The following is a 25,445-nucleotide window of genomic DNA, read 5'->3' as shown; positions in this document are numbered from 1 at the left end:
ATCCATGGAGCAAAATATCTGGGATTCAAGGAAAAGGTCCTTTCTGTGACGTCATCAAGAGATGGGTTTAGAACAGAAAGGTCAACTCAGTGCAGGAGGCATCTCCTTGCTCTCCCCTAAATCCTCATGAGGGTTCCTTGTCATCACTTCCAGTTATTTGGGGGAATTCTGGTAAGAAATGGGGCAAGTGACTCGAGTTGAAAAGAAAAACCCAAAGAAAAGCCAATTTTGGGTCTAATTGGTTATAAAGATCATTTATTGATAGAAAAAGGGCCTCTTTAATGGTGGAAAATAGGGATATTCATTCACTTGGCTGTTGGAAACGAGAGCAGATTCACAGAGGCTCCATGAAGCCACCCAAAATCGAGATGCCATCGACCACGGTACTGCCAAAGAACAACTGGATCCTGTTAGTCTCCAAATCCCATTAAATACACCACAATCTGCCTGATCGGACCCAAATCTGCTTAGTTTCACCCCAAAATCCACTTGATGGGTGCTGCGCCCAAGCAAAGGATGCTCAGCCCGGAGCCAGTGGCAAACCAGGCCCATGAGATGCCACAAGGCACTTGGGATACTTTCCCATTGGGAAGTGTTCTCGGGCTCAGACTAAAGGGATTTGGGGCTGTTTTGTCACTGCGATGGGCACGGTGGTGGCACCTCCATGCCTGCCCCATAACCACCCACCCGTGATGACTGAGGGTCCCCTAAGCCAAGCTTAACCAAGGGTGAGGGTTCCTGCCTGGACCTGCACCTAAACCAAGCCTAAACCATCTCTGTCCTCTCCCACCAAGCATCAAGGCTGGGACAAGACTTAAGTTAGGTCAAGGAGGGTCTTAGTCCTTAAGTGAATGCATCCAGCTCTCAAATGCAAAGGAGAATGGATCAAGGGTTAAACCCCACTGCATTAAAGCAGAGCATGGAGGATGCAGTGGGTAGATCAGTGCTAGGACTGAGCTTTACCAGCATCCCTCACCATGGGTACTAGCCTGTTAAACCTGGGTCCTGGGATTTAAACCTGGCTGTTGGGGAGTTCAACCTTCAAATTAAACCTGGGTGCCTGTAAGTTAGACTCGAATTGCTCTGGATTAAACCTGGGTGACTTTCGATTAAACCTGGGTACCTCTGGATTAAACCCCAAGAGTTCTGGTTTAAACCAAAAACCTGTGAATTAAACCCGGTTTCCTGCGATTTAACCTCAGTTCCATGCAAATTCTGGGTACCTGTGAATCAAAACTCGGGTGCCTGTACATTAAACCCAGTTTGCTGTGATTTAAACCCAGTTTCATGCAAATTCTGGGTACCTGTGAATCAAAACTCAGGTACCTGTACATTAAACCCAGGTTGCTGTGATTTAAACCCAGTTTTGTGCGATTTAAACCCAGTTTGCTGTGATTTAAACCCAGTTTCATGCAAATTCTGGGTACCTGGGAATCAGAACTCAAGTATCTGCACATTAAACCCAGTTTGCTGTGATTTAAACCCAAGTTTGCTGTGATTTAAACCAAGTTTGCTGTGATTTAAACAAAGTTTGCTGTGATTTAAACCAAGTTTGCTGTGATTTAAACCGTTTGCTGTGATTTAAACCAAGTTTGCTGTGATTTAAACCCAGCTTTGTGCAATTTAAACCCAGTTCCATGCAAATTCTGGGTACCTGTGAATCAAAACTCAGGTGCCTGTACATTAAACTGAGTTTGCTGAGATTTAAACCCAGTTTTGTGCGATTTAACCTCAGTTCCATGCAAATTCTGGGTACCTGTGAATCAAAACTCGGGTATCTGTACATTAAACCCAGTTTGCTGTGATTTAAACCCAGTTTGCTGTGATTTAAACCCAGTTCCATGCAAATTCTGGGTACCTGTGAATCAGAACTCAGGTGCCTGCACATTAAACCCAGGTTGCTGTGATTTAAACCCAGTTTTATGCAAATTCTGGGTACCTGCGAACCAAACTCAGGTACCTGTACATTAAATCCAGGTTGCTGTGATAGAAACCCAGTTTCGTGCAATTTAAACCCAGTTCCATGCAAATTCTGGGTACCTGTGAATCAAAACTCAGGTGCCTGCACATTAAACCCAGGTTGCTGTGATTTAAACCCAAGTACTTCGGAATTCAACCCAGGTACCTCTGGACTTGAACCAAGAACCTCAGAAATCAGAACCTGGGCACCTCTGAATTAAACTTGGGTACTTTTGACTTAAAACCAGGCTCACTGAACCCAAACCCTTGCGATTTAAACCCAGAATTAAACCCAAGGGACCTTCAACTCTGAGACACCACCAAGTCCCAGCCTGTTGCTACTCCAGCCATAGGTCAATGCTTCTCTTAACATAGGACCAGCAACGCATTGCAACAGCACTGAAAAGACCTGCTGAAAGCAGCTTCCCAAGCCCAAACCTGGGTTTTCCAGCCAGCTCCAATCCCACTTCCTAAGCCTGCTTTGAACACAACCACATTGCTGCAGCTCTGAACAACCTGCAAAGCCTTTTCCTTCCCACAACTGGATAAAACCCACACAAAAAGCAGTTTTCCATTGGGAATCTCAGCAGGAAAGCAAAATGAGCCTCAGGTTTGAACTGCTGAGGTTTTCATTGCTGCTGTTAGGGCAGCTCTGTCATTTCTTCCCCGCAAATGGGTCTTTTGGGGGGCTTTGGGAAGCATCTCCCAAAGGATAGGGGGGGATTGAACCCTGCTCAGTGAGCTGTGAGGATGAACAGGCAGAGCCCAAGCCCCTTTGCCACAAAACGAGCCCAAATCTGGTCACTTCCCAAGAGGTTTTAAGCTGCCCCATGTGGCTAAATCCCAGCCCAGCCTAAGCAGTGATGCTGGAGGAAGCATCCCAGGTACTCAGGGAGCTCATTCCTGGCTCTTTGCAAGCAAAAAAAGTCCTCCCTAGGTGCTTCCAGGCTGGAATTTGGGATCATTTGCATCCTCTAATGCCTAATTACAAGCAGTTAAACCAGACTAACCCTTGCCATCGGCACCACTGGGCTCCCAGAGCTAAAGGCTCAGCCCCAGCACCACAAACGCAGTATTAGCATTAGCAGTTATGGCTTTGCCCTCCCTTTGAAGCAGATTTGGGGCTAAACACTCCCGATTTCATACAATGAGAGGGTGGGATGGAGCCGTCGCGTGGGTTCAAGGGGGGACAACAGAAAGAACTCCCATTTCCAACGCTCTGGAGTGCACCAAGGCAACTTAAAGGAGAAGAGAAAGGAGCTGTAATTAAGTGCAATTAATCCCAGCTCCTGATTTCAGGGTGTCAGCCTCCGTTTAGAACAGCCCTAACCGCCCCTCTTGGCAAATCCAAGAGGAATTAGCACAGGGAATATTGGGAAGGAGCAAACCTGAAAGCAAATCCTCAGCTCAGTATTGTACAACAGCAAAAGCAATGGCCCTGGCCCACTCGGGGTCATCAAATCGCATCAGCTAAGCCAACGAGAGAATGCTCGGGGTCAAAAACGTGTCTTAAAGGGGTTTTAGAAGGTCTTAAAGCATCTTGAAATGGCTTAAAACACAGTCTTAAGGGATCTTAAAATGTCTTAACCTCTTAGAAGATCACTTTGGAAGGTCTTAAAGCATCTTGAAATGGCTTAAAACAGAGTCTTAAGGGATCTTAAAACATCTTACAATGTCTTAACCTCTTAGAAGATCACTTTAGAAGGTCTTAAAGCCTCTTAAAAGGTCTTAAACCACCTTAGGAGGTCTTAAACCATCTTAAAATCCCACTTAGAAGTGGCTCAACGGATCCATCGGATCTTCCTGAGGTCAGGGGTTTCAGCATGTGTTTTATCAAGCACAGGAGGAAAACCTCATTGAGACTGGGAATCAATTGAGTACAAGAGATTAATTCCCATAATTATCATCCAACCCAAAGCATTCCAGGTTGGATAGACTGAGCTTATCCGTGCTGGAGCAGAGCTTAAGCCTTTCCCAAGCACCGGTGCGGATAACATCAGTCTATGCTGGCCAACTCAATCCCAAGTACTCATATTTGGAATGGCAAACACTGGAAATACATGGGATTTGGGGAAAAGCAACTAAAAAGAGGACAAAACACCAATGCAAGAGCAACCTCTGGGCTCCTAAGCACCCAAAGAGCCAATATTTGGGGAGAAACACTCCAAAAAGAGCATTTTCCTCTCTATGGGAATGCAGGAGCAGGATTTTGCCTGGAGAAGATTGCAGGCTGATCCCATGTTTAGTGAGTGCTGCTCATTGAAATGAGAAGGGTTTGGCACTGCCACATCCCTAACATTCCCATCTTCCACCTCACATCCCTGCTGCTGTGCTCCAGAGGGATCCCTGAGATTGATCCCTAGAAACCCCAGTTGAGGATCTGGCTGCGGATCCATCATGGGCTTTAGGGGGAAAACAGAGGATTTTAGACCAAACCCCATTTGGGGATCACAGCAGGCAGGTTTAGTGGGTGGATTTTAACAGATGGGATCCATGGGATTAAGGCTCTGGATTTGGGATGAGTTGATGTTGGCCAATGTGACTGGTAAGGTGGGTCACGATGAACCGGTCACGCTGATTTTGGGTGATCCCATTGGGAGCTTGGGATAAACCAAGAGGAATAGGATAAAACTGGTTTTTAAGAGGATCAAGGTGGCGGGTTTGGCTTCTCCCCTCAAAGCCAGGGCAGATTCAGCACCAACCAATTCCAGTTTCTGATTGCCAAGAGCCGACCCTCAACATTCCATCACAACCTAAAACTTCCCTGGAGAAAGGAAAAGGCCATTTCCACTCAAAACACACCAAAATGGGTAAAACTGGTCGAAGATACCGACTTATCCCAGACAAACACATCCCTCAAAGGTGGAATACTGCTGGGAAGCACCGGCTCAAAGGCGAATCCCATCAATCCTGTTGAAATTTTGGGGTTTTTTGTTCATCCTGGGGGATTTCTGCCCCTTTCCCCAGTGCCTTTTGCCCTCTGCACCCAAGCAGGCAGGACAAGAAAACCCCATTACTTTCTGCCCCGCTCACCTCCTGCTTTGCCAACCCATAGGAGATGCAAAAGTTGCCTGAAACCTCTGGATTCCAGGTTGACCAAGCAGCTAAAAGCAGCTTTAAGTGACAGCACAAGCTTTGCTTCCCTAAATCCAAGCAGGGAACATGAGCAAGGAAAGCACGACCATGACGAACAGCCTAGTTTAAGCCCGGACTATGACGGTAGGAGGGAGAAGCAAAGACTTAACACAGAGCACACGCCACTCTGGTGACAGAAGTGAAGTTTTTAATCAAGCTGCTGTGAAATCACAAGGGTTTTACCACCTTAACCCCTCTTTCCTCCATCCTTTTCCCCTCTCTGCGGCGCAGGACAACGTTTTAAAGCCCTCCTTGGGGGGCGAAACCACCGTGCTTCTCTCAACACACCAATGCAGGCCCATTAACCAGACAAAGAGCTACCTTGGCACGTGGTTTAGAGCCCTCAAGCCTGAGTTTAGCAAGGAAAAGCTTAGGGAAAAAAAAACAACCATCGTGTCGGGCTTAAGACCCGCTCGGAGACAACGCGGCTACGGGTGGTCCGCGGCGAGCTCCAACAAGATCAGGGTTTGAGGGGAGGGGGGGTTATAAAAGACAATAAAATAATTAAAAGACCGAGCCAGGAATGAAAATGTATTTATTTATACAGAAAAACCAGGGCTAGGACTGAGGCGTTAAATAAGCTGCGTCTAACCTGTTTCTGACTCTTCGCTGTCGGAGGAGCTGGACTCGCTGGTGCTCTCAGACTCGGAGGAGGAGAACCCCTTCATCTTAGAGGAACCAGCAATTACATCCACCTTCTCTGCTGCAAGAAGACAACAGCGTCGTGTTAGAGGCTAAGGAGGGACCCCAAAGCCAAGACCTGCAGCACCCCAATGTTCCAGCTAAGCCAAGCTTGAAGCCCGCGGCTCTGAGTTCTACCCCTGTAGGGAGGTGGTGGGGTCTTGGAGGTGAGGAGGTGGTGCAGGGTGGAGAGTGATGTCCCAGAGGACTGGGAGCAGTGGGATTGAAGCCTCTCCTAACAGATGGCTTGTTCCTTCTTCAGCCTCCTAAACCCCTCTCTGGCACTTTGGGCTTAGGGGAACCCTGAGCCCATTGGGGGCTTCTCCTCCACCCTGTGTCCAGCAGGAGCTGGGGGTTAATCCCATGTGGCTGAAGACTCAACTCTGGGTTTGAGTTGTTGGGATAAAGAGGTGGAAAAGGATACAATGTCCTGATTTTAGTTATCTTAAATGGAGACTAAACCAGGGCAGTTACAGCCCTAGAGCTGCTCAAAGCCACGGGTGATGCCTGAGCCCTTTACTAAACCCCTAAAACTCCAGACTAAAGAACTCAAATCCATGTTTTGCCAGGGGACAGAAGTAAAAAAGGAAGCTCCCAGGAATAAACTGGGCTTCTTTTCCATTTGGATTTATCCCAGGAAGTAACTGGTATCCCTTGGCCATGGGAAATCAAGAGATTCCCTTTAAATCCCCTCCCTCCGCTTGCTGCCACATCTCCTTTTCTGTGGGTGATTCAGGTCCAGAAGGGTTTTGTTGTTCTTCAGCCATTAATAAATGGGTATTTATAACAAAACACAGATTTTAGGAGATGTTAACAAGAAAAATGGGTATAAAATATGTATTGAAACTGAATTTGAGGCTGCAACAAACGGATAAATGTACTGACAATCAGCTGGGAAGAGATCAAATTATTAAAAGAGATTAAAATAGATCATAAGAGAGGAAATGAGATTAAAACATCCATTAAAAAGGAACTCCCAGATGTATTAGAAAAGGGGGAAAACCCTTTTCTACCTCCAACAAGTGGAGGTGGGAAGCTCAGCCTGAATCCTGCCACATTCCAGAGCGTTCCACGGATGCCAACGGGGAGGAATTGCTTTTCTCCCACCTCATCTCTGCTCTCTTTTGGGCAGATATTGGTTATAAATCAAATAAAGATGATGGATATATGGGAATATGGTGCCAGCACATTCCAGCTCCATGTTGGGATTTAATCAGTGCTGTGAAACTGGAGAAATAAGTGAATTAAAGGAATGGAATGAAGTAAAAACCCTCTGGGGGAGCAGAGAAAGGCCTGGAGCACCCGCTCCCACTGTTCCTCCTCCATCTCTGCCTTAATCCCTGGAAAAATCAGGAGGAAAAGGGGGATTGGAGGCTCACAAGTACCTTGAGGTTTCCTCTTCTTCCGCAAGCAGGAGGTGACGTACCGCTCCAGCTCCCGCAGCGTGGAGGGTTTTAAGGTCTCAAAGTCAATCTCGATCTCATCGGGGTTGGAGTTCTTGAGGGAAGGCTCTCGGGACTGGATGATGTGCACCACCCGGCCCAGCTTCTCCCCAGGCAGTTTGTTAATGTCCAGGCTCAGCTGCCTCTTCTCCTCGTAGGACATGGGCTTACACTTGTCCTCCTCCTCCGACTCGTAGGCTGGAGGGGGTTTGCTGTTCTTCACCGCCACCGGCTCCTTCTTACTACTTAAGAACAAGTTAAAGGTTATTCTAGAGCAGGGCCAAAGGAAGAAAAAGCAGCTGCTTGGGTCTAAAGCTCTGCCAGGTAAGGCCTGAGCCATGCTGGGGCTGAGTTTTACTGCAGATGAGCCCCTGCTGCAGTTAAAGCTTGAGCCTGAAGCTCAGTCGTGAGGCTGGGAGGCAAGAAAGCTGAGCTCAAGCTGCTGTTAGACAAGAAAGCTGAGCTTAAACTGCTGTTAAGACACCCAAGGTTGAGCTCAAACTCTTGTTAGACTCCCAAAGTTGAGCTCAAACTGTTCTCAGACTCCCAAAGTTGAGCTCAACCCACTGTTAAGACCCCCAAAGTTGAGCTCAAACTGTTCTCAGACTCCCAAAGTTGAGCTCAACCCACTGTTAAGATACCCAAGGTTGAGCTCAAGCTGTGATGAAGATACCCAAAGTTGAGTTGAGCCCACTGTAAGGCAAGAAAGCTGAGCTCAACCTGCTGTTTAAGACACCCAAGGTTGAGCTCAAACTGCTCTTTGAGTGGGTTGAGCTCAACTTTGGGAGTCTAAGAGCAGTTTGAGCTCAACCTTGGGTGTCTCAATCACACCTTGAGCTCAACCTTGGGTGTCTTAAGAGCAGGCTGAGCTCAGCTTTCTTGCCTTACAGTGGGCTGAACTCAACTTTGGGTATCTTCATCACAGCTTCAGCTCTACCTTGGGTATCTTAACAGTGGGTTGAGCTCAACTTTGGGAGTCTAAGAACAGTTTGAGCTCAACCTTGGGGGTCTTAACAGTGAGTTGAGCTCAACTTTGGGAGTCTAAGAACAGTCTGAGCTCAACCTTGGGGGTCTTAACAGTGGGTTGAGCTCAACTTTGGGAGTCTAAGAACAGTTTGAGCTCAACCTTGGGGGTCTTAACAGAAGGTTAAACGCAGCTTTCCTGCTTTACAGTGGGCTGAACTCTGGGTAAGGCAAGAAAGCTGAGTTTAACCTCCTGTTAAGACACCCAAGGCTCAGCTCCAACTGCTCTTAGACTACCAAAGCTGAGCTCAAACTGTTCTTAGACAACCAAAGCTGAGCTCAACCCACTGTTAAGATACCCAAGGTTGAGCTCAAGCTGTGATGAAGATACCCAAAGTTGAGTTCAGCCCACTGTAAAGCAAGAAAGCTGAGCTCAACCTGCTCTTAAGACACCCAAGGTTGAGCTCAACCCACTTTAAGATACCCAAGGTTCAGATAAGACACCCAAAGTTGAGTTCAGCCCACTGTAAAGCAAGAAAGCTGAGCTCAACCTGCTGTTTAAGACACCCAAGGTTGACCTCAAACTGCTTTTAAGACACCCAAACTGAGCTCAACCTACAGTCAGGCAAGAAAGCTGAGCTTAAGCCACTGTTGAAGACACCCAAGGCTGAGCTGCCCGTCCCAAGAGTCGCTCTCCCAAAGAGAAGAGCAGCTCCAGGAGGTCACTGAGCAACTCCAGAGGGGAATTCCTGACATCCAACACTTGGACAGACACAAGCTCAACTGCTGCTGCTTGCTTCTCACTGGGACAGGCTGTCCTGGAGCCTGGTACCCCATATGGGGTCATAAAGCCCAGCATCTGTGTTAAACCTGGTTCTTAAGAAGGGAAAAACCAGCTTCAAGGACCCCAAGTTGTGGTTATCTCCACGTGGGGCATCTCAGACCTGCCTCCAAGTGCCCAAATCCTTCCCAGAGGAAGGGAAAAGTAGGAAAAATGAGTGGATTCATGGATCTGTGCTGCAAGAGAGCAACTCCATGTGATCCCCCTCTCCCCTCCTCCTTATACTTGGGGTGTTTGGAGCAGCCAGATGGAAGAACATCAGCTCCAAACCCCAAAGCTGACCTCGACCCTGATATTCCTGGTCAGGAATGCCACCTGTAATTCCATTCCTTAGCAAAAAAAGGAAGGAAAACAAGGAAAACCCAGCGGGATGGGGCTGACCTGGAGGTGCTGCTGCTGTTGCTGTTGCTTTTCTTGGCCTTCTTGGATGGTGGCTCCTTGGCTTTGATCTTCTTGGTGTCCTCCAGCTCCTCCTTCTTTTTGTGCTTCTCCTTCTTCTTCTCCTTCTTGTCCTTCTCCTTCTTCTTTGGTTTGTTCTGCTGGGGCTGGGACAGGGCCGCGAGCTGCTCGTGCACGGCTTTGAGCTGAGGAGGAGACACATTCCAACATCGGGATGCATCCCAGATCCTCCTCCTCTTCCATGGGGACACCTATGGGCCTCTTCCCGCTCCCATCACCGCCATGTGAGGGGATTCAAGTGATGGCCATGGCCAGGGACAACCTCTGGAAGGTCCATGGTGCTCCAGAGGGTCCGGAATCGCTACCCATGTGCAGGCAGCAAATTCCTGCCATTGGGAATCACGTTGGTGCCGTAAGCACTAAGTGCAGGCAGTGAATTCCTGCCTTTGGAAACCACCTAGAAGCCATAAGCATTAAGAGCAGGCAGCAAATTCCTGCCTTGGGGAATCACTTTGGTGCCATAAGCACTAAGCGCAGGCAGCGAATTCCTATCTTTGGGAACCACCGAGAACCCATAAGCATTAACTGCAAGCAGTGAATTCCTGCCTTTGGGAATCACATTGGTGCCATAAGCACTAATGGCAGGCAGTGAATTCCTGCCTTTGGGAATCACCATGAAGCCATAAGCACCAAGTGCAAGCAGTGAATTCCTGCCTTTGGGAATCGTTTTGGTGCCATAAGCACTAAGTGCAGGCAGTGAATTCCTGCCTTTGGGAACCACCATGAAGCCATAAGCATTAAGTGCAGGCAGTGAATTCCTGCCTTTGGGAAGCACTTTGGTGCCATAAGCACTAAGTGCAAGCAGTGAATTCTTGCTTTTGGGAATCACTCTGGTGCCATAAACTGTAACTGCAGGCAGTGAATTCCTGCCTTTGGGAATCCCTTTGGTGCCATAAGCACCAAGTGCAAGCAGTGAATTCCTGCCTCTGGGAATCACTTTGGTGACATAAACTCTAACTGCAAGCAGTGAATTCCTGCCTGTGGGAATCACTCTGGTGCCATAAGTGCCAAGTGCAGGCAGTGAATTCTGCCTTTGGGAATCACTTTGGTGCCATAAGCACCAAGTGCAGGCAGTGAATTCCTGCCTCTGGGAATCACTTTGGTGACATAAACTCTAACTGCAAGCAGTGAATTCCTGCCTTTGGGAACCACCATGAAGCCATAAGCATTAAGTGCAGGCAGTGAATTCCTGCTTTTGGGAACCACTTTGGTGCCATAAGCACCAAGTGCAGGCAGTGAATTCCTGCCTTTGGGAATCCCTTTGGTGCCATAAGCGCCAAGTGCAGGCAGTGAATTCCTGCCTTTGGTAATCACTTTGGTGCCATAAGCACTAAGTGCAGGCAGCGAATTCCTGCCTTTGGGAATCACTTTGGTGCCATAAGCAGTAAGCGCAGGCAGCGAATTCCTGCTGTTGGGAATCACTTTGGTGCCATAAGCACTAAGCGCAGGCAGTGAATTCCTGCCTTTGGGAATCACTTTGGTGCCATAAACTCTTAACTTCAAGCAGTGAATTCCTGCCTTTGGGAATCACTTTGGTGCCATAAGCACTAAGTGCAGGCAGTGAATTCCTGCCTTTGGGAATCCCTTTGGTGCCATAAGCACCAAGTGCAGGCAGCAAATTCCTGCCTTTGGGAATCACTTTGGTGCCATAAGCACTAAGTGCAGGCAGCGAATTCCTGCCTTTGGGAATCACTTTGGTGCCATAAGCACTAAGTGCAGGCAGCGAATTCCTGCCTTTGGGAATCACTTTGGTGCCATAAGCACTAAGTGCAGGCAGCGAATTCCTGCCTTTGGAAATCACTTTGGTGCCATAAGCACTAAGTGCAGGCAGCGAATTCCTGCCTTTGGGAATCACTTTGGTGCCATAAGCACTAAGTGCAGGCAGCGAATTCCTGCCTTTGGGAATCACTTTGGTGCCATAAGCACCAAGTGCAGGCAGCGAATTCCTGCTGTTGGGAATCACTTTGGTGCCATAAGCACTAAGTGCAGGCAGCGAATTCCTGCCTTTGAGAATCACTTTGGTGCCATAAGCACCAAGTGCAGGCAGCGAATTCCTGCTGTTGGGAATCACTTTGGTGCCATAAGCATTAACTGCAGGCAGTGCATTCCCTTGGGAACCCAGCATTCCCAACCGCCCCGACCCACCGCATCCCTCTGGGCCCGGGTACCTGCTCCTGGAGCTCCGCCAGCCGCTGGGCACGTTCCTCCTCGGAGTCATCGGAGGAGCTGTCGCTGTCGGAGGAGCTGTCGCTGCTGCTGTCACTGGACGAGGGGGGAGCCACCTTGGTGGGAGGTGGCACCACCACGGGAGAGGAGGCTGGGATGACGGGCTCCTCCGGCTCATCCGGCATCTTGGCAAAGCGCATCTCGAACACGTCCTGCGAACACGGGGCAAGGGGGGGGGAAACAATGGGATCTCAGCCACGTTCCGCATGGATCTGGGGCTCTCCATCCAAGCTATTCCCCCTGGGAGCATCCAGGCCAGCTGGAGTTGTGACCACGTCCAAGCTGGTTTTGGAGGACAAGGCCAAAACTCCTTTCAAAGCTTCTAGAGCTCTTCCACAGTGGATTCTATGGGGAGCTCCAGGCAGGAATTGCAACCTCAATCCCTACTCCTCTTCAACCTGCCTGGGTTTTCCCCATCCATACCCCTGAAAACCATCTCTGTGTAACCCAAACTCTGTGTAAGGATATTCCCGTTAGCCTCAAGAATGAGGGCTGCAAAAGTGGTGCAATTCCAGTTATCCCATGGGTGGGAAAAGTCCTTTGCTCCCCTGGTTGGGGGGAGTTCAGAGCCTGGCTGGGTGCTCCATAAGCAGCAGCTTTTCCAGGTCCTGGAGATGCTGTTTTGCTGCTTCCTGACTTCATTGGATGCTCAGGCTCAAGCATCAGGGGATAAGGACACTGGAAGAGAAGGAGATTCCCAGCTCCTTCAGCATGGATCTTCACGTGTGGATCTGTTGCTCAATCACTGCCCTTAATGGCTGTTTACTTCCTAAGTATTGTCTTCCATGAACAAGAAATTCCAGTTCTTCATCACCCCCAGAGGCAAAGGGAGGTTCTTCACTTCCCAGTGCCAACATGGGAATGAAGCTCATCCATGGCCCTGCCATGGGTAGGGACACCTTCCACTAGAGCAGGCTGCTCCAAGCCCCATCCAACCTGGCATGGAGCACTGCCAGGGATGGAGCATCCAAACCTTCTCCATTCAATGCATCCCAGTGTCCCAGCACCTTCAGAATGGAGAAATCCTTCCCAATATCCAACCTCAATCTGTCATTTTAAAGCCATTCCCCCTTGTCTCATCCCTCATCCCAAGCCCCACTCCAGCTTCCCTGGAGCTTCTTTCCATGAGCTGGCATCAAGCCTGAGAACCCAAGACATCTTCTTCTGATGATGATGTGGGTATCAAAAAGCAGCAGAACAGGATATTCCAGAGGCTGGCATCTCCAGGATGAAGGGATCAGGATCGGTGTTGGCCAAGACATGGGTTGGTTACAGGAGCTCAAGTCCAAACCTGCATCTTTGGCCTTGTTCCCAAACCTCAAGGGATTTCCTTCTCCTCTGCTGCAATGGGAGCTCCACCACCATGTCCTGCTGATGGAATTGTGCTTTTCCATACTCATAATCCCAACGGATTTGGTTCCTGCAACCTCACATCCTGCTGAGCCCATGCTGCGTGCACAGGATGAGACATCTTCCCAGCTCTCAGGATGCAGTTCTATGCGGATTTTGGGATGTCCCAGCACCAGGGTTGGCCTCAAGTGTCACCTGAAGCACCAGAACCCACAGCCGTGGGGAATGTCCAGAGTGTTTTAACAACAGGAGGTGAAAAGTTTGGGCCCAAAATCCACCACAGGAGCTCTGGAACCCTTTGTAGATGTTCTCCATGGCTCCTGTGAGCTCTTCCAGCACCCAAAGGAGCTCAGACCTCCCCCCAGAACCAAAGTGCTTATTCCTCCTTTGGCCACGTGTCCTCGTGTGCCAGCCCCAAATTAACTTGAGGAATGAGGAGGATTTTATGGAGCAGCTGAGTGTGTTTGAGACACAGCAGCTAATTCCTTAGTGCCAAATCCTCGAGGAACAAGAGCAGGAACGTTCCCCATGAGGATGCTGGAACCAAAGCATGAGTGCTCTGGGGACAAAAGTGACCCTTTGGAGCCATGCTTTTCCTACTCCTTGATCAAGAGGTGAAAAGATGGGATAAAGATGCTATTAAGGAGCTTAAAGGAGCAACTTGGGCTGATCCCTTCACTCCCAGCATCACTTCCATAGGAGAAGCGGGACTCCTGACCATCACCTCCCACCCTGGAGATGCTCTTTCAAGACCATGTGGTCCTCGTGCTGTGACCACATGGGTGCCCCTCACCTGCAGCTTCCGTGCCATGGCCACCACCTCGTGATCCGCTGGGTTGTACTTGTAGCAGTTGGAGAACATCAACCGCACGTCTGCCGCGAATTCCTGCGCGTCCCGGTATTCCCGGCTCTCCAGTTTTGACTGGAAAGGAGAAGGAAAGGGGGGGGGAAACCCATCAAAACCCTGCTATGAACTGTGGAAGTAGCTCCAAGGGGTGAGTGAATAAGCACAGCTCTGGGACGTCCGTGGATTTCACGCACCCATCTTCTCCCTGCGTTGGAACAACTGATTTTGGCCAGCAAAGCGACAAACGTTGGCCAAACCCCACCTCATTTTGGTCAAAGAACAACTCATTTGGGTCAAACAAAGGGATATGGATGGTTTAGAAAGGAAGAGCTGGCTCAGGGCATCCTCAATGATGTGAAGACGAAGAGGATGTGCCCTCCAAGCCACCTTCTTGAAGAAGAAAGAGGAGGAAGAGCCATGATCCTTGTGGTTTCAGTGCTGGTGGAACCTCAGCATGGAGTGGGCTGTGGGAAGGGAACCATAGCCAAGAGACTGGATCTCTGAATCATGGATTGAGGCTTGGAAATCAAACAGTTAGAAGATTTCCAAGCAAGGAATTCTGGATTCCCAGCTAAAGCTGGATTTCTAAAGCCATAAAGTTGGGCTTCTAAGTAAGGAATTACGGATGTCCAGCTTTAAGGTAAGGCTTCTAAACCATGGCTCCAGGGGGAACAGGGGTGACTTTCCAGTCGGTGTGTTAAAATCCAACCAGTCCAATGATGAAGGGATGTTTTGAGGGGAAACATGGATGAAGATGAGGACAATAGGCTTGGTTTCAATGGAATCAACTTGTTCTTCTCATTTAAGCTCTCTGAGGCCACCCCCTGGGGGAGCTTTACCCAATAAAGGGCATTGTCCATAAACCCCATGCGAGCATCTCCCAATGCCAGAACAGCAGAGATCCGAAGCGAGAAACCCCCTGTGGTCCTACTCAAACCCACAACACCCGTGTCCCTCCCATAGATCCAGGGCTTACCTTGATGGTGCTCAGGTCCATGGGGTGCTTGATGATGTCGCAGTAGTCATGCAGGCCTAGAGCCTCCACGTCCACGGGCTTGTAGAAGGGCCAGGCGTAGGCAGCGTGTTTCTTGGCGAACATCTCCTTGATGATCCCGCTGCAGTACTTGAGCTGCTCCGAGATCTTGGTGCTCTTCTCCACCAGGTGCTGTTGGGAGTCTGGAACATCCTTCTTTGGAGGCTTCACGGGCCGGCTGCTCTCCCGGCGCGGGCCCAGCTTGGTGGACTTGGGCTCGGTGGGCAGCGAGGAGGAGTCGTGGATGGGGTCGATGGTGGTCGGGGTGGTGGTGTCTGCTTTCCTCTTCACCCCTTTTTTTGTCTAGGATCAAGGGAAGAGAAACTGGAAGTGAATCGGTGCTAGGGTGTGCTCCTTTGCTCTGGTGAGATCCCACTTGGATGCTGCAGCCAGCCCTGGTGTCCTCAGCACAAGGGCACGGAGCTACTGGAGGCCACAGGGGATGGAACAGGCCCCACACGGAGCCAGGCTGAGAACATTGGGGCTGCAGAAGAGAAGCTGCGTGGAGACCTCAGAGCAGCTTCCAGGGGCTTAAGGGAGCTACAGGGAAGTGGAGAGGGAGCTTCTATGATTGCATCTTACACACGTAAACCCAACATTACTTCTGGCACCCCGTTTGGGCTTCAAGCTGTGTTTCTCATAGCTTTGACTCAGATTCACCATCACTGGGGCCTCAATTAGAAGGACACTGGAAGGACACTGTCCTACAAGGAGGACACTGGAAGCCCTTCCAAAATCCATGGATACTGCTGGTCTGTGCTGAGCTTGACAGGAAAACATGGGTTCTCTGGTGAGCCCCTTCAGCAAGCCAAGGTGTTCCTCCTGAGTCATCGAAAGCCCAAGGAAGGTTGGTTTTAGGAGGATAAATGGGTTGTCCATGCAAACCATGGTGGGATTCATCATGGTTGCTCCATGGACTAGCGTGAGGTGTCCCTACCCATGGCAAGGGGTTGGAAGTGGATGACGTTAAGGTCCTTTCCAACCCAACCCATTCTATGGGTCTATGACTCTACGCCCGAAGCCAACTGGTGTCAACTGCAGGCTCCCAAAACGTGACTTTGGGGACCCAACTGCAGTCATTCCCCTTTGAAGGAGCGCAGCAAAGGGTGCCCATTGCCCGCCCATTGGCATTCCAAGCCACCACGGGAGGATGCTTTGGGAAGCACTCACCTTCACAGGCTGGGCGGGCGTCGGGATAACGGGAGGGTGAGGCTGGATGGGCTGCGGCGCTGGGGCCGGCGGCGCGGGGGCCTGGGGCGCCGGGGGAGGCGGTGCAGGAGGTTGAGGAGGCACCATGGTCATCACGGGGGGCTGGACGATGAGGTCGGGTGTGACGGAAGGGAAGGGATGAGCCGGCGGCGTGGGCTGGAGCGGCTGCGGCGGCGCCGGCGGCTGCGCCGGGGACGATGCTTGGGGGGGGTTTGGTACCGTGGATGAGCCTGGTTTGGAGGTCACTGCCGAGAGAGGAGGAAAGAGAAGGTTGGAACATGGAGAAGGAAGGGTGGAACACAGAGAAGGTCGGGTGGAACACAAAGAAGGTCGGGTGGAACACGGAAGAAGGTCGGGTGGAACACGGAAGAAGGTCGGGTGGAACACGGAAGAAGGTAGGAACATGGAGAAGGGTGGAACACGGAGAAGGTCGGAACATGGAGAAGGGTGGAACACGGAGAAGGTCGGAACATGGAGAAGGTTGGAACATGGAGAAGGGTGGAACACGGAGAAGGCCGGAACACGGAGAAGGCCGGAACACGGAGAAGGCTGGAACATGGAGAGGGGTGGAACACGGACAGGGCTCGAACACGGAGAAGGTCGGAACACGGAGAGGGCTGGAACAACGAATTAGCACCTTCCAGTTGCCGTCCTGGAGGTGGGTCCTTCCCAAGGGCTGTCTGAATGGCTTCCAAAGTGATGGAGCCCAAGTACCAAACCCCCTCCAGACCAAGGCTAACATCAGCCCTTCCCTTCCCAAAGGGATTTCCTGCAGGCAGGGCAGGGAGATGAGTGCCTCTTCTCCTTCCCAACCACCTTCCTAAGCACTGGTTCTTCATTTGAAGCCAAAAACTGGGCAGCTCCTGGGGACTGAAGGCATCAAAGCTGCTGCTGGATGAGGGAAACCTCTCCCCATGGCTGGAGCGAGGTCCTCCTGAGGTGATTTCAACCATGGGGCAACCCCAAAGGTTGGGACACAAGGCTGGAAACATCCGTGTTGGCCTTAAACCCTGCTCCAACCACGCTTCCCAACATCCCAGCACGGTCAAACACGCTCCAAAGGGGGATGCTGCTGAGCTGGATGGTGCTGGGACATGTAGATGATCCCATGGTCCTGCTGGGATAAGGTGGAGCTTGCTGGGCCCACCTGCCTCCTCTAACCAAGGAGAGCTCCCTTCTGCACATGGGAATATCAGGAATGGTGCCTGAAACTGGAAGAATTAAAAGGAATCTCAGCCAAGAGCAACCCAATGGTGACCACGGGGCTCTGAGCCTTCCCTCACTGGCCTGGTGGTGGCACTACAGAAGCATTTTCTCCTCCCACAGCTCCTCCAGCAGCTGCCAAGTGGGATTTTCCCTCTCTCATCCAGACAGCTGGTTCCCAGAATCCTTCCAGGAATTCCTCTGCTGCTGGGAAACTGGGATCGCAGCAGCCCCAGGCTGAGACTGAGAGAGCATCCCAAGAGCTGGGAGGACCCAGAGCATTCCAGAAGGGCTTTGGGATGCTCACAGGCAGTAAATAAGGTCCAAGCACCTTCCTTTGGTGACGCTCCTGCACGTGATGATGGCCTCGGTACCACAGAGGACTTGGATTAAAAGGATGGGAATGCTACAAGATCAGGAGATGCTGAAGTTCCAAAGGGGATCTCAGAAGTCCAATGAGGTGTATGGAGCTCCCATCAGGGCCAGGATGTTCCCAAACCCTTGAGGAACGACCCCACAGTGTCTGCAGGCAGTGTTGAGCCTGGGGAATGGCTGGTATCCCAAAAAAGCAAGCTAATGGAATGCTTGAGGTGTCAACAGGGACTTGGGAAGTTGTTCTGTCTCCAGTAGCTGTCACATTTACACTCAGCTGTGGTGTCCACAGTGAGAAGGTGGAAATGGTCAGAGAGGGCCAGGAAGGAGGACTGGAAGAGTGGGAAAAATTCCTGAGGGTGAGAGATTCTTATGGAGAACAGGGATCTGGAAACAGAGGAAGCCTTTAGTATGACCACGTTATCTGAAGAGGAGATGGAGCTGCTGCGTTCAGACCAGGAATGTTCAAGGAAAAGAGATTTAGAAACAGGAAACAGCAGATTTACACTTTTCCACGAGGAAAATGGCTGATAGAGATGGGATCCTGGGAAGTTCTTCTCTGTGAGGGCGCTGGGCCACCGGGATGGGTTGAATGGAGAAGGTTTGGCTGCCCCATCCAAGGGGCAGGTTGGAGCAAGCTGCTCTATGGAAGGTCCCCCTCCCCATGGCAAGGGGGCTGGAACTGGAGGAGCTTTAAGGTCCCCTTCCAACCCAACCTAACCCAACCCAACCCAATCCATGATTCCCTGATGCAGGACTCCATGGCTCCTACCTGCTTCCTTCCTCGCGCGTCCTCTGCCTTTCGTCTGGGCGATGACGATTTCCGTCTCCTCCTGGGTCATTTCCGAGATCTTCTGCAGGAAAAGCTTTTCCAGAGCTTCTGCCATTAAGACTATGTCATCCCCTGGCTGGAGAGAAACACACAGGAGACATGAGGCATAATTCCCACCCTCCTGAGGGCTGCTCTTCCCGTTATTCCCATTGCAGAGCAGGATTAATGGCCCCGGTGTGGACAATTCCTCGCCCTAAAGCCCTTCTAGAGGTAGAACCAGATGAGGGGCAGGGCCAGCACCGAGATGAGCTGGAGAACAACCAAGCCAAGGTGTTACCTGCCTGTGCCAAAGGCTGTTTTCCAAGGGAAGGGAAAAGAGGGAGAGGTGGCAGAGGAGCGGGATTCACGCCGGATGGTTGTTCCCACCACACCAGATCGCCCTCGCTTGGTGGGTCTCATGGAAGAGGTGTCCCCACAGAGCATGAGGGGTGAAGAAGAGCTTAGGATGGGCTTTGGAAGGGAACTTCTTCCCTAAAAAAGGAGGTTTTCCAGGAGGAATTTGACTGGGTTGAGACATCCCTTATGGCTAAAGAGGTGGGGAAGGAGAGGATGGTGCTAAGAGGACCTGGAGGAGAAGAATGCATTTGTGGAGGACACCCAATGATCTGCCCAGGAGCACCCTGCAGCCAGGCAGGGTGAGAAGAGCCAAGAGAGAAGGGCTGGAACGACAGCACAAGAGCCTGGATTGACGGGAAGGCAATAAACCCATGGCCAACGGGTGACACCAAGAGAACCATGGCATGGTTCTGGTTGGAAGGGACCTTCAAGCTCATCCAGTTCCAACCAAGGGGCAGGGACACCTTGTGCTGGACCAGGCTGCTCCAAGCTCCATCCAGCTCCGGCTCTGCTGCCAACGTAAGGATGGTTAAAACCATTGGCTGATGGTCTGAGGCCTCCATGATGCCCTCAGAGATGTTTCTTCAGCTTAGATGCTTTTGAGCTCTCCAACCTGGAGGAGATGGGTGAAGACTGGGGCAGCCAGGGTAAAGCTGACAGGGGAAACACCACGGTGGGAGGTGTCTGAGTCATCTGAAGTCTTTAAGAACCTCCCCTTGCTGGAGTTGCATCACCCTGGCTCAAAGCAGAAGGGCCAAGGGCCAAGGAGATGGCTCTGAAGGCCTCCAACTGCGAGTGCTTGCTTGGAACTGCCTGCAAAGGGCTTGTGCAAGAGGAGGAGGAGGGGAACGGGGTCAACGCACGCGAGGGCAAAGCAATGGGGCTGGAGAGGAACCAAACGGGAACCGAAACCCTTGGACAATGAGGGGTCAGGAAGGAAAAGGCTCCCAGTGACTCCCAGGACCCTTCCTTATTGCTCATGGTCCTTGTGGAGCAAGGGACCAGCCCAAGAACCTCCTCCAGCTCCCCAAGCTCCACCATCACGCTCCCAGAGGCCACTGTCCCATCACCACCATGGATGGAGAAGCCTTTAGATGCTCCTCATCCACCCCAAGAGCTCTTCCTGCGCCCCGGGAGGTTGCACAACTGTTTATGGGATGGATTTCAGGCTGTTCCTCACTGCCTGGAAGAGAATCTGCTCCGCTGAGGTCAGGGTTGGGCACGACCCATGAGCTCCTCCATCCAGCCCTGGTTTTAACTTGGAAGACTTTAGGGTTCCAAAGCAGCTCTAAGGTGGTTTCTTCATGAAGAACCTACTCCTCAAGAGCTCGTCTGACACCATCTGGAGCTCTGCTCAAGCCAGATCCCAAGAAAACCATAAAATCTTCCTTTCAAGAAGAGGAAGAGGGGAAGAAACAATTCCTGGACTACTGATTCCAGCAGGGAAGACTGCTGGGATGTGCAGCCCTGCCTAAGCTCCCTTGGGTTGAATCCTAATGAAGTTGTTCTTGGAGGTGGTTCCCTTAAAGACCCATTCCAAGCAGCACCATGCCCGCTTCCACCCCGCTCCAAGGAAGGGGTGGCCAATTCCCATTGGAAACAAGGCAAATTTGGGAACTCTGTACCTTATTGTAGATGTAGCAGTTTGTAAACATGGTGTTAAAATCCTGGATACATTCTTGAGCATTCCAGTAGTAGTTGTTCTCCAAACGCTTCTTTATTGTTCCCATATCCATTGGGGTTTTAATGATCTTGTAATAATCCTGCCAAGAGGAAAGAGGGAAAGGTCAGAGTGGGAATTAGCCATCCGTAAATGGACCTGGATTCCACCACCTCATCCCTATGGAATGAGCCTCCATGCCCAGCACTCGGCCACCAATGGCTTCTCCATTGGGATTTTGAGTTCAAACCCTGGGCAGTCCAAGTGTTGGATCACCGAGTCCAGCCACTGGATCAAGTCCAACTTGATCTAATGATCAAGCCCAACCATGAGACCAAGCCCAACCATGAGACCAAGCCCAACCATGAGACCAAGCCCAACCATGAGACCAAGCCCAACCATGAGACCAAGCCCAACCTGATCTAATGATCAAGACCAACTATGAGATCAAGCCCAATCACAAGATCAAGCCCAACCACGGGATCAAGCCCAACTTGATCTAATGATCAAGCCCAACCATGAGACCAAGCCCAACCATGAGACCAAGCCCAACCATGAGACCAAGCCCAACCATGAGACCAAGCCCAACCATGAGACCAAGCCCAACCATGAGACCAAGCCCAACCATGAGACCAAGCCCAACCATGGGATCAAGCCCAACCATGAGATCAAGCCCAACCACGGGATCACCACTGGATCAAGTCCAAGCATTGGATCAAGCCCAACCACTGGATCAAGCCCAACCACTGGATCAAGCCCAACCACTGGATCAAGCCCAACCACTGGATCAAGCCCAACCACTGGATCAAGCCCAACCACTGGATCAAGCCCAACTTGATCTAATGATCAAACCCAACCACAGGATCAAGCCCAACCACGGGATCAAACTCAACTTGATCTAATGATCAAGCCCAACCACGGGATCAAGTCCAACCATTGGATCAAGCCCAACCACGGGATCAAGCCCAACCACGGGATCACCACTGGATCAAGTCCAAGCACTGGATCAAGCCCAACCACTGGATCAAGCCCAACCACTGGATCAAGCCCAACCACTGAAGATGGCCTCTGTGATGCCAGGAGAAGCCTGGACCCCCACACCAAACCCACAGGGCCTCACTCCTTCCACCGAGCACCATCACCCAGTCTCCCCCCCCCAACCCTTTACTTACAGGGAGGTTGAGCTTGACAGCGTCCACAGGCTGCTGGAAAGGCCACGCAAACTGGTGCTTCCACAGGGTCTTGAGCACCACCTTGAGCAGGTACTGCAGCTGGTTGGTCTGTCGCTTGGGTTTGTTGGGGTTGGAGGTCTCCGGCGGCGGGGGGTTCACACCTACGACGTTGCCTTGCTGGGGCTGAGCCTGGGACTGCGTCGTAGACATCTGGGTGGCTTCAAGGCCATCCCCCATCACGGGCAGGTTTCTGAGTCTCGTTCCAGGGCCGCTCTCTGCCGACATGCTATTGATCCCATTGCATTCCTCACCGGATACCCTGCGGAGCAAGGGCAGGGAGGGCACATTTCAAAGCCAGGTTCTGGCCCAAGGCGGTGCTGAAAACCAACCGGTGGAGCTCCATCAGAGCACCTCGGGCAACCAGAGCTCGGGCCCCACTCGTTTGGGCCCATCAAATGATGTCAGATGGGTAAGGAAGGCTGTGCCAAGGGAATTCCATGGCCAGGAGTCAGCAGTGCTCTCTTTGCTCCTGATTTTTACTCCTGTCCTCGCCTAATCCGGCCAAAAGGACCTCAATGTTCTCCATAGGGTTCAAACGCTGCTGACTCATGGCAGGAACCACCTTCAGCTCCAGGGTTGAGTTTGCCAACACTAGAAGAGACCTTAAGCTGGTGTTTGGCCAACTTTGAGCCCCACTAAAGGAATGCAGGGCGAGACATGGATCTCCTTTCAGCTCCTCAGTAGTCCCCCCCCCACCACCATGGGTCAGCTAACCCCAATTTCATGCCCAAATCCATCTTTTAGGTGGATGTTGAGCTTCCATGAGATGGTTCAAGCTGGACCATGCAGTGCATATCTAACTCATAGTGTCTGCATTTGGGAAGTGATTTAGGTAGATGATCCCCTTTAGGTCCATCATCTAGGCTGACAAGTCTTTAGGTAGATCATCTAGGGAGGTCACCTTTAGGTAGGCAATCCCCTCCAAGATGGGCCCATTGTCCAGTTTAATGCTGAGCACACGTTAAGCTTAAGACATGCAGCTCTGAATTTGGGGTTGGGTTCATATTCTGATGCCTTAGATCAGCCCCATGGCTCTGGTCATGGACGGGCTCTCCACACGGACCACAGAGAGGAACAAGCCAGAGACACAAAGCAATTTGACCTCCTATGTCCCTCAGCTGTGGTCCATGGCTTTAACTGGTCTAAATCTAACCCTGAGCACCCTCACAGCCCAGGGCACACCTTGGTCTTTACATGATGGGTTTAACTTCAGGGCTTCGAGTGAGTTGAAGCATCACTTAATGCTTTGTGGCACATTAAAGGGAAGCTCCCAAGGGACAAACTGCTCTTGGCCAAGCACAAGGAACCCTCTGTTCACTGCAAGGAGCTACTTTACCTTGTAGGATACATTGCCATAGAATTTTGCCCCAGAAAATGATGCAGAGTCAGAAGTTGCTTGGCTTGTCCATCTATCTTCCGTGGCTTCAGGCACAGATGCCTTCAGATACCGTATCTGAGGGAAGAAACAAGCAGTTAAGCCAAAGTAGCAAGCAAAGGCATCCAAAATGAAGGTACCTCCAGAGAAACAGGGACTTCTCAATACTCCAGGGAAGGAAAGGAGCCAACAGACCCCTGCAAACACGGGCCACCAATGGAAAAACAAAGAATTGACACTGGAGTTCAGCTTTTTCCAGGTATTTTTCCACCTTTTAGACAAGCTTATTCCTGAAATGCACCCGTTCAAGGCCCAAGACTGGTTTCTTCCCCATATTTATCCTTGCATTTATCCCATACCCTTTGCACTGGCTCCTATGGAGGGATCCCACCACCTTCCACTTGTGTTATCAACTCAAGCACTTGTTTCCCCTCAAGGGGAGCATGGTCTCATGCTGGAGAGAGGCTGAGGACAGGGGATGGGATGAGAAGGAACAGCTTCCAACGGGAAGAGTTGGATGGGATATTGGGATGAAGCTCTTCCCTGGGAGGGTGGTGGGACACTGGGATGGGTTGAATGGAGACGAGTTGGATGCTCCATCCCTGGCAGTGCTCAAGGCCAGGTCGGATGGGGCTTGGAGCTGGATGAGCCTTAAGGTTGTGTCCTGGTTTCCAGTGCTGCCTGGAATCCAAGCCCCCAGGAGAAGGCAGCTCTGCAAGTGCTGCTGGCACTCAGCAGAGATGCCCAAACCCATCCAGATGAACTTAAAATGCCCAAATTCAGCCTCAGTGGTGGCCATGGGGGGGACGGCCTGGTGTGGCTCAAAGCACCAAGAGGTGTGGGAGATGGAGCTGCAGAGGGATGTGGGAGCAGGGAACTCCTGTCTGAGGGTGGGAAATGCCACAGGAACACACCAAGATCCTGAAAACTGAGTTATTTTGTGCTGTGAAGCTTCTCCCTGCCCCTGTTTTTCCCTGCTGGAATCAGCTCCATAGGAAAAAGCAGCCTCAAACCATTCCAGGAGGGATTTAAGGGATGGGAGGGATGTGGCTTAGGGGTGGACTTGGGAGTGCCAGGCTAATGGTTAGACTCAATCTTAAAGGTCTTCTGCTGCCTAAATGCTTCTATAAGCCCACCCAGCAGCGGGATAACCAAGCTGAGATCCAGCTCTGCATCCCCACAACAGGATGAAGGTTCATGGAATCCCATCTCTGGCAAAGCCAGGGATGTGTCCCCTGCATCCTGCCTGAGGGTTAAGTCCATCCCAAGCACTCAAGGCTGAAGTGTGAAGCTCATTCTGGCTGCACACCACTCCCACAACCCCCAAAAGCTGGGAATACCCCCAACAATTTGGGATCCTGACCTTAAATCCGAATGGACCCGTTGAGGTTTTCGGTTCTTCTTCACCAGCTGAACCCTCTGACCTTCATTTTCGAGGCTACTCTTGAAAGAAAGATCTGGAAGGGAAAAGAAAGGAGCATTAACTCAGCATCAGAGCCCAAAGGCAGGATGAACCCTTCCCCTTTGCCTTCTGCTCTCCGTGTCTCTGCCTTTATTCATAGGAAGCAATATGTATGGGTTGGAAAACCAGGAATGAGGGGGTGAGAAGCGGGTGGGGATGGGGGAAGGATCCAAGGCAATGGTCCAGCTCCATCACCCAAGTGAGCAGGAGTTCATCTGAGCTCACAAACCCATCACGGCTCTCTGAGAGCTTCCACAAGCACAGCTTCACCTCCAGGTTCCACACCTGGCTCTTCCAAGAGCCCTTTCCAGTTGTCTAAGCCAGGTTTAACTTCAGGAAGACCTGGATTTAATCCAACCCAGGCAGCTCAAAGCCTGGTTTTGCAGCTTCCAAGAGGAGCTGAGCCCCATTTGTGCTCCAGCTTGCAATGGGCATCACCTAACAGAGCACCACAGATGAGGTTTAAGCTCACACCACAAAGACAACCCCTGGAAGGCGACTGGAACCATGACCAGCACTGGTTTAACACTGCCATCATGCACTCCCCCCACAGCCCAGGAGCCACTTCACCACATCCAAATACCTTAAATTCCATAAAACCCAGCTTGAATTCCATTCTCAGGGGCTTTAATTCCATTCTGGGGCCAGGCCAGGCCATGAAGGACATGGGAGATGTGACATCCCCCCCCCCCCAGCAAAGGGAATTTAGGGCCTAAGGACCAGCTTCACAGCCCTGACTCACTCTAAACTCAGCCCCAGAAAGGTGCAGGAGGCTGAGCCTGCCCTGGGATGAGGAATCCCAAGGGAATTGTGGAGATCTCCTGCTTT

The 25,445-nt window shown here is 51.1% G+C and overlaps 1 protein-coding gene and 1 long non-coding RNA gene across 2 annotated transcripts in view; both read right to left on the bottom strand.

Moving 5' to 3' along the window:
* LOC130602104 (bromodomain-containing protein 4-like) overlaps window positions 1–24,664 on the bottom strand; it is a 39,411-nt gene extending 14,747 nt beyond the window's left edge. Inside the window, 12 exon segments of the mRNA XM_057414669.1 lie at window positions 5,687–5,797; window positions 7,161–7,459; window positions 9,403–9,605; window positions 11,649–11,858; window positions 13,850–13,978; window positions 14,880–15,239; window positions 16,107–16,390; window positions 18,493–18,628; window positions 20,514–20,651; window positions 21,721–22,039; window positions 23,117–23,233; window positions 24,519–24,664. Of these exon segments, the coding sequence (XP_057270652.1) occupies window positions 5,687–5,797; window positions 7,161–7,459; window positions 9,403–9,605; window positions 11,649–11,858; window positions 13,850–13,978; window positions 14,880–15,239; window positions 16,107–16,390; window positions 18,493–18,628; window positions 20,514–20,651; window positions 21,721–22,039; window positions 23,117–23,136 (2,209 nt within the window). The 5' untranslated portion in view covers window positions 23,137–23,233; window positions 24,519–24,664.
* Window positions 7,755–8,643, bottom strand: LOC130602105 (uncharacterized). Its single transcript, XR_008972819.1, has 3 exons — window positions 8,525–8,643; window positions 8,431–8,493; window positions 7,755–7,937 (listed from the first exon to the last, which is right to left on the bottom strand). It is a non-coding gene; the product is annotated as an uncharacterized LOC130602105 (long non-coding RNA).
* Window positions 24,665–25,445: the final 781 nt, after the last annotated feature.

Source organism: Pezoporus wallicus, unplaced genomic scaffold (genome assembly GCF_028554395.1).
Source record: "Pezoporus wallicus isolate ANWC-B61680 ecotype Strahan unplaced genomic scaffold, APGP_CSIRO_Pwel_v1 contig_14482, whole genome shotgun sequence".
In the NCBI taxonomy this organism is placed as follows: Eukaryota; Metazoa; Chordata; class Aves; order Psittaciformes; family Psittacidae; genus Pezoporus; species Pezoporus wallicus.
The sequence above is the reverse complement of the archived record's forward strand: the minus strand, read 5'-3'. Positions and strand labels throughout refer to the sequence as shown.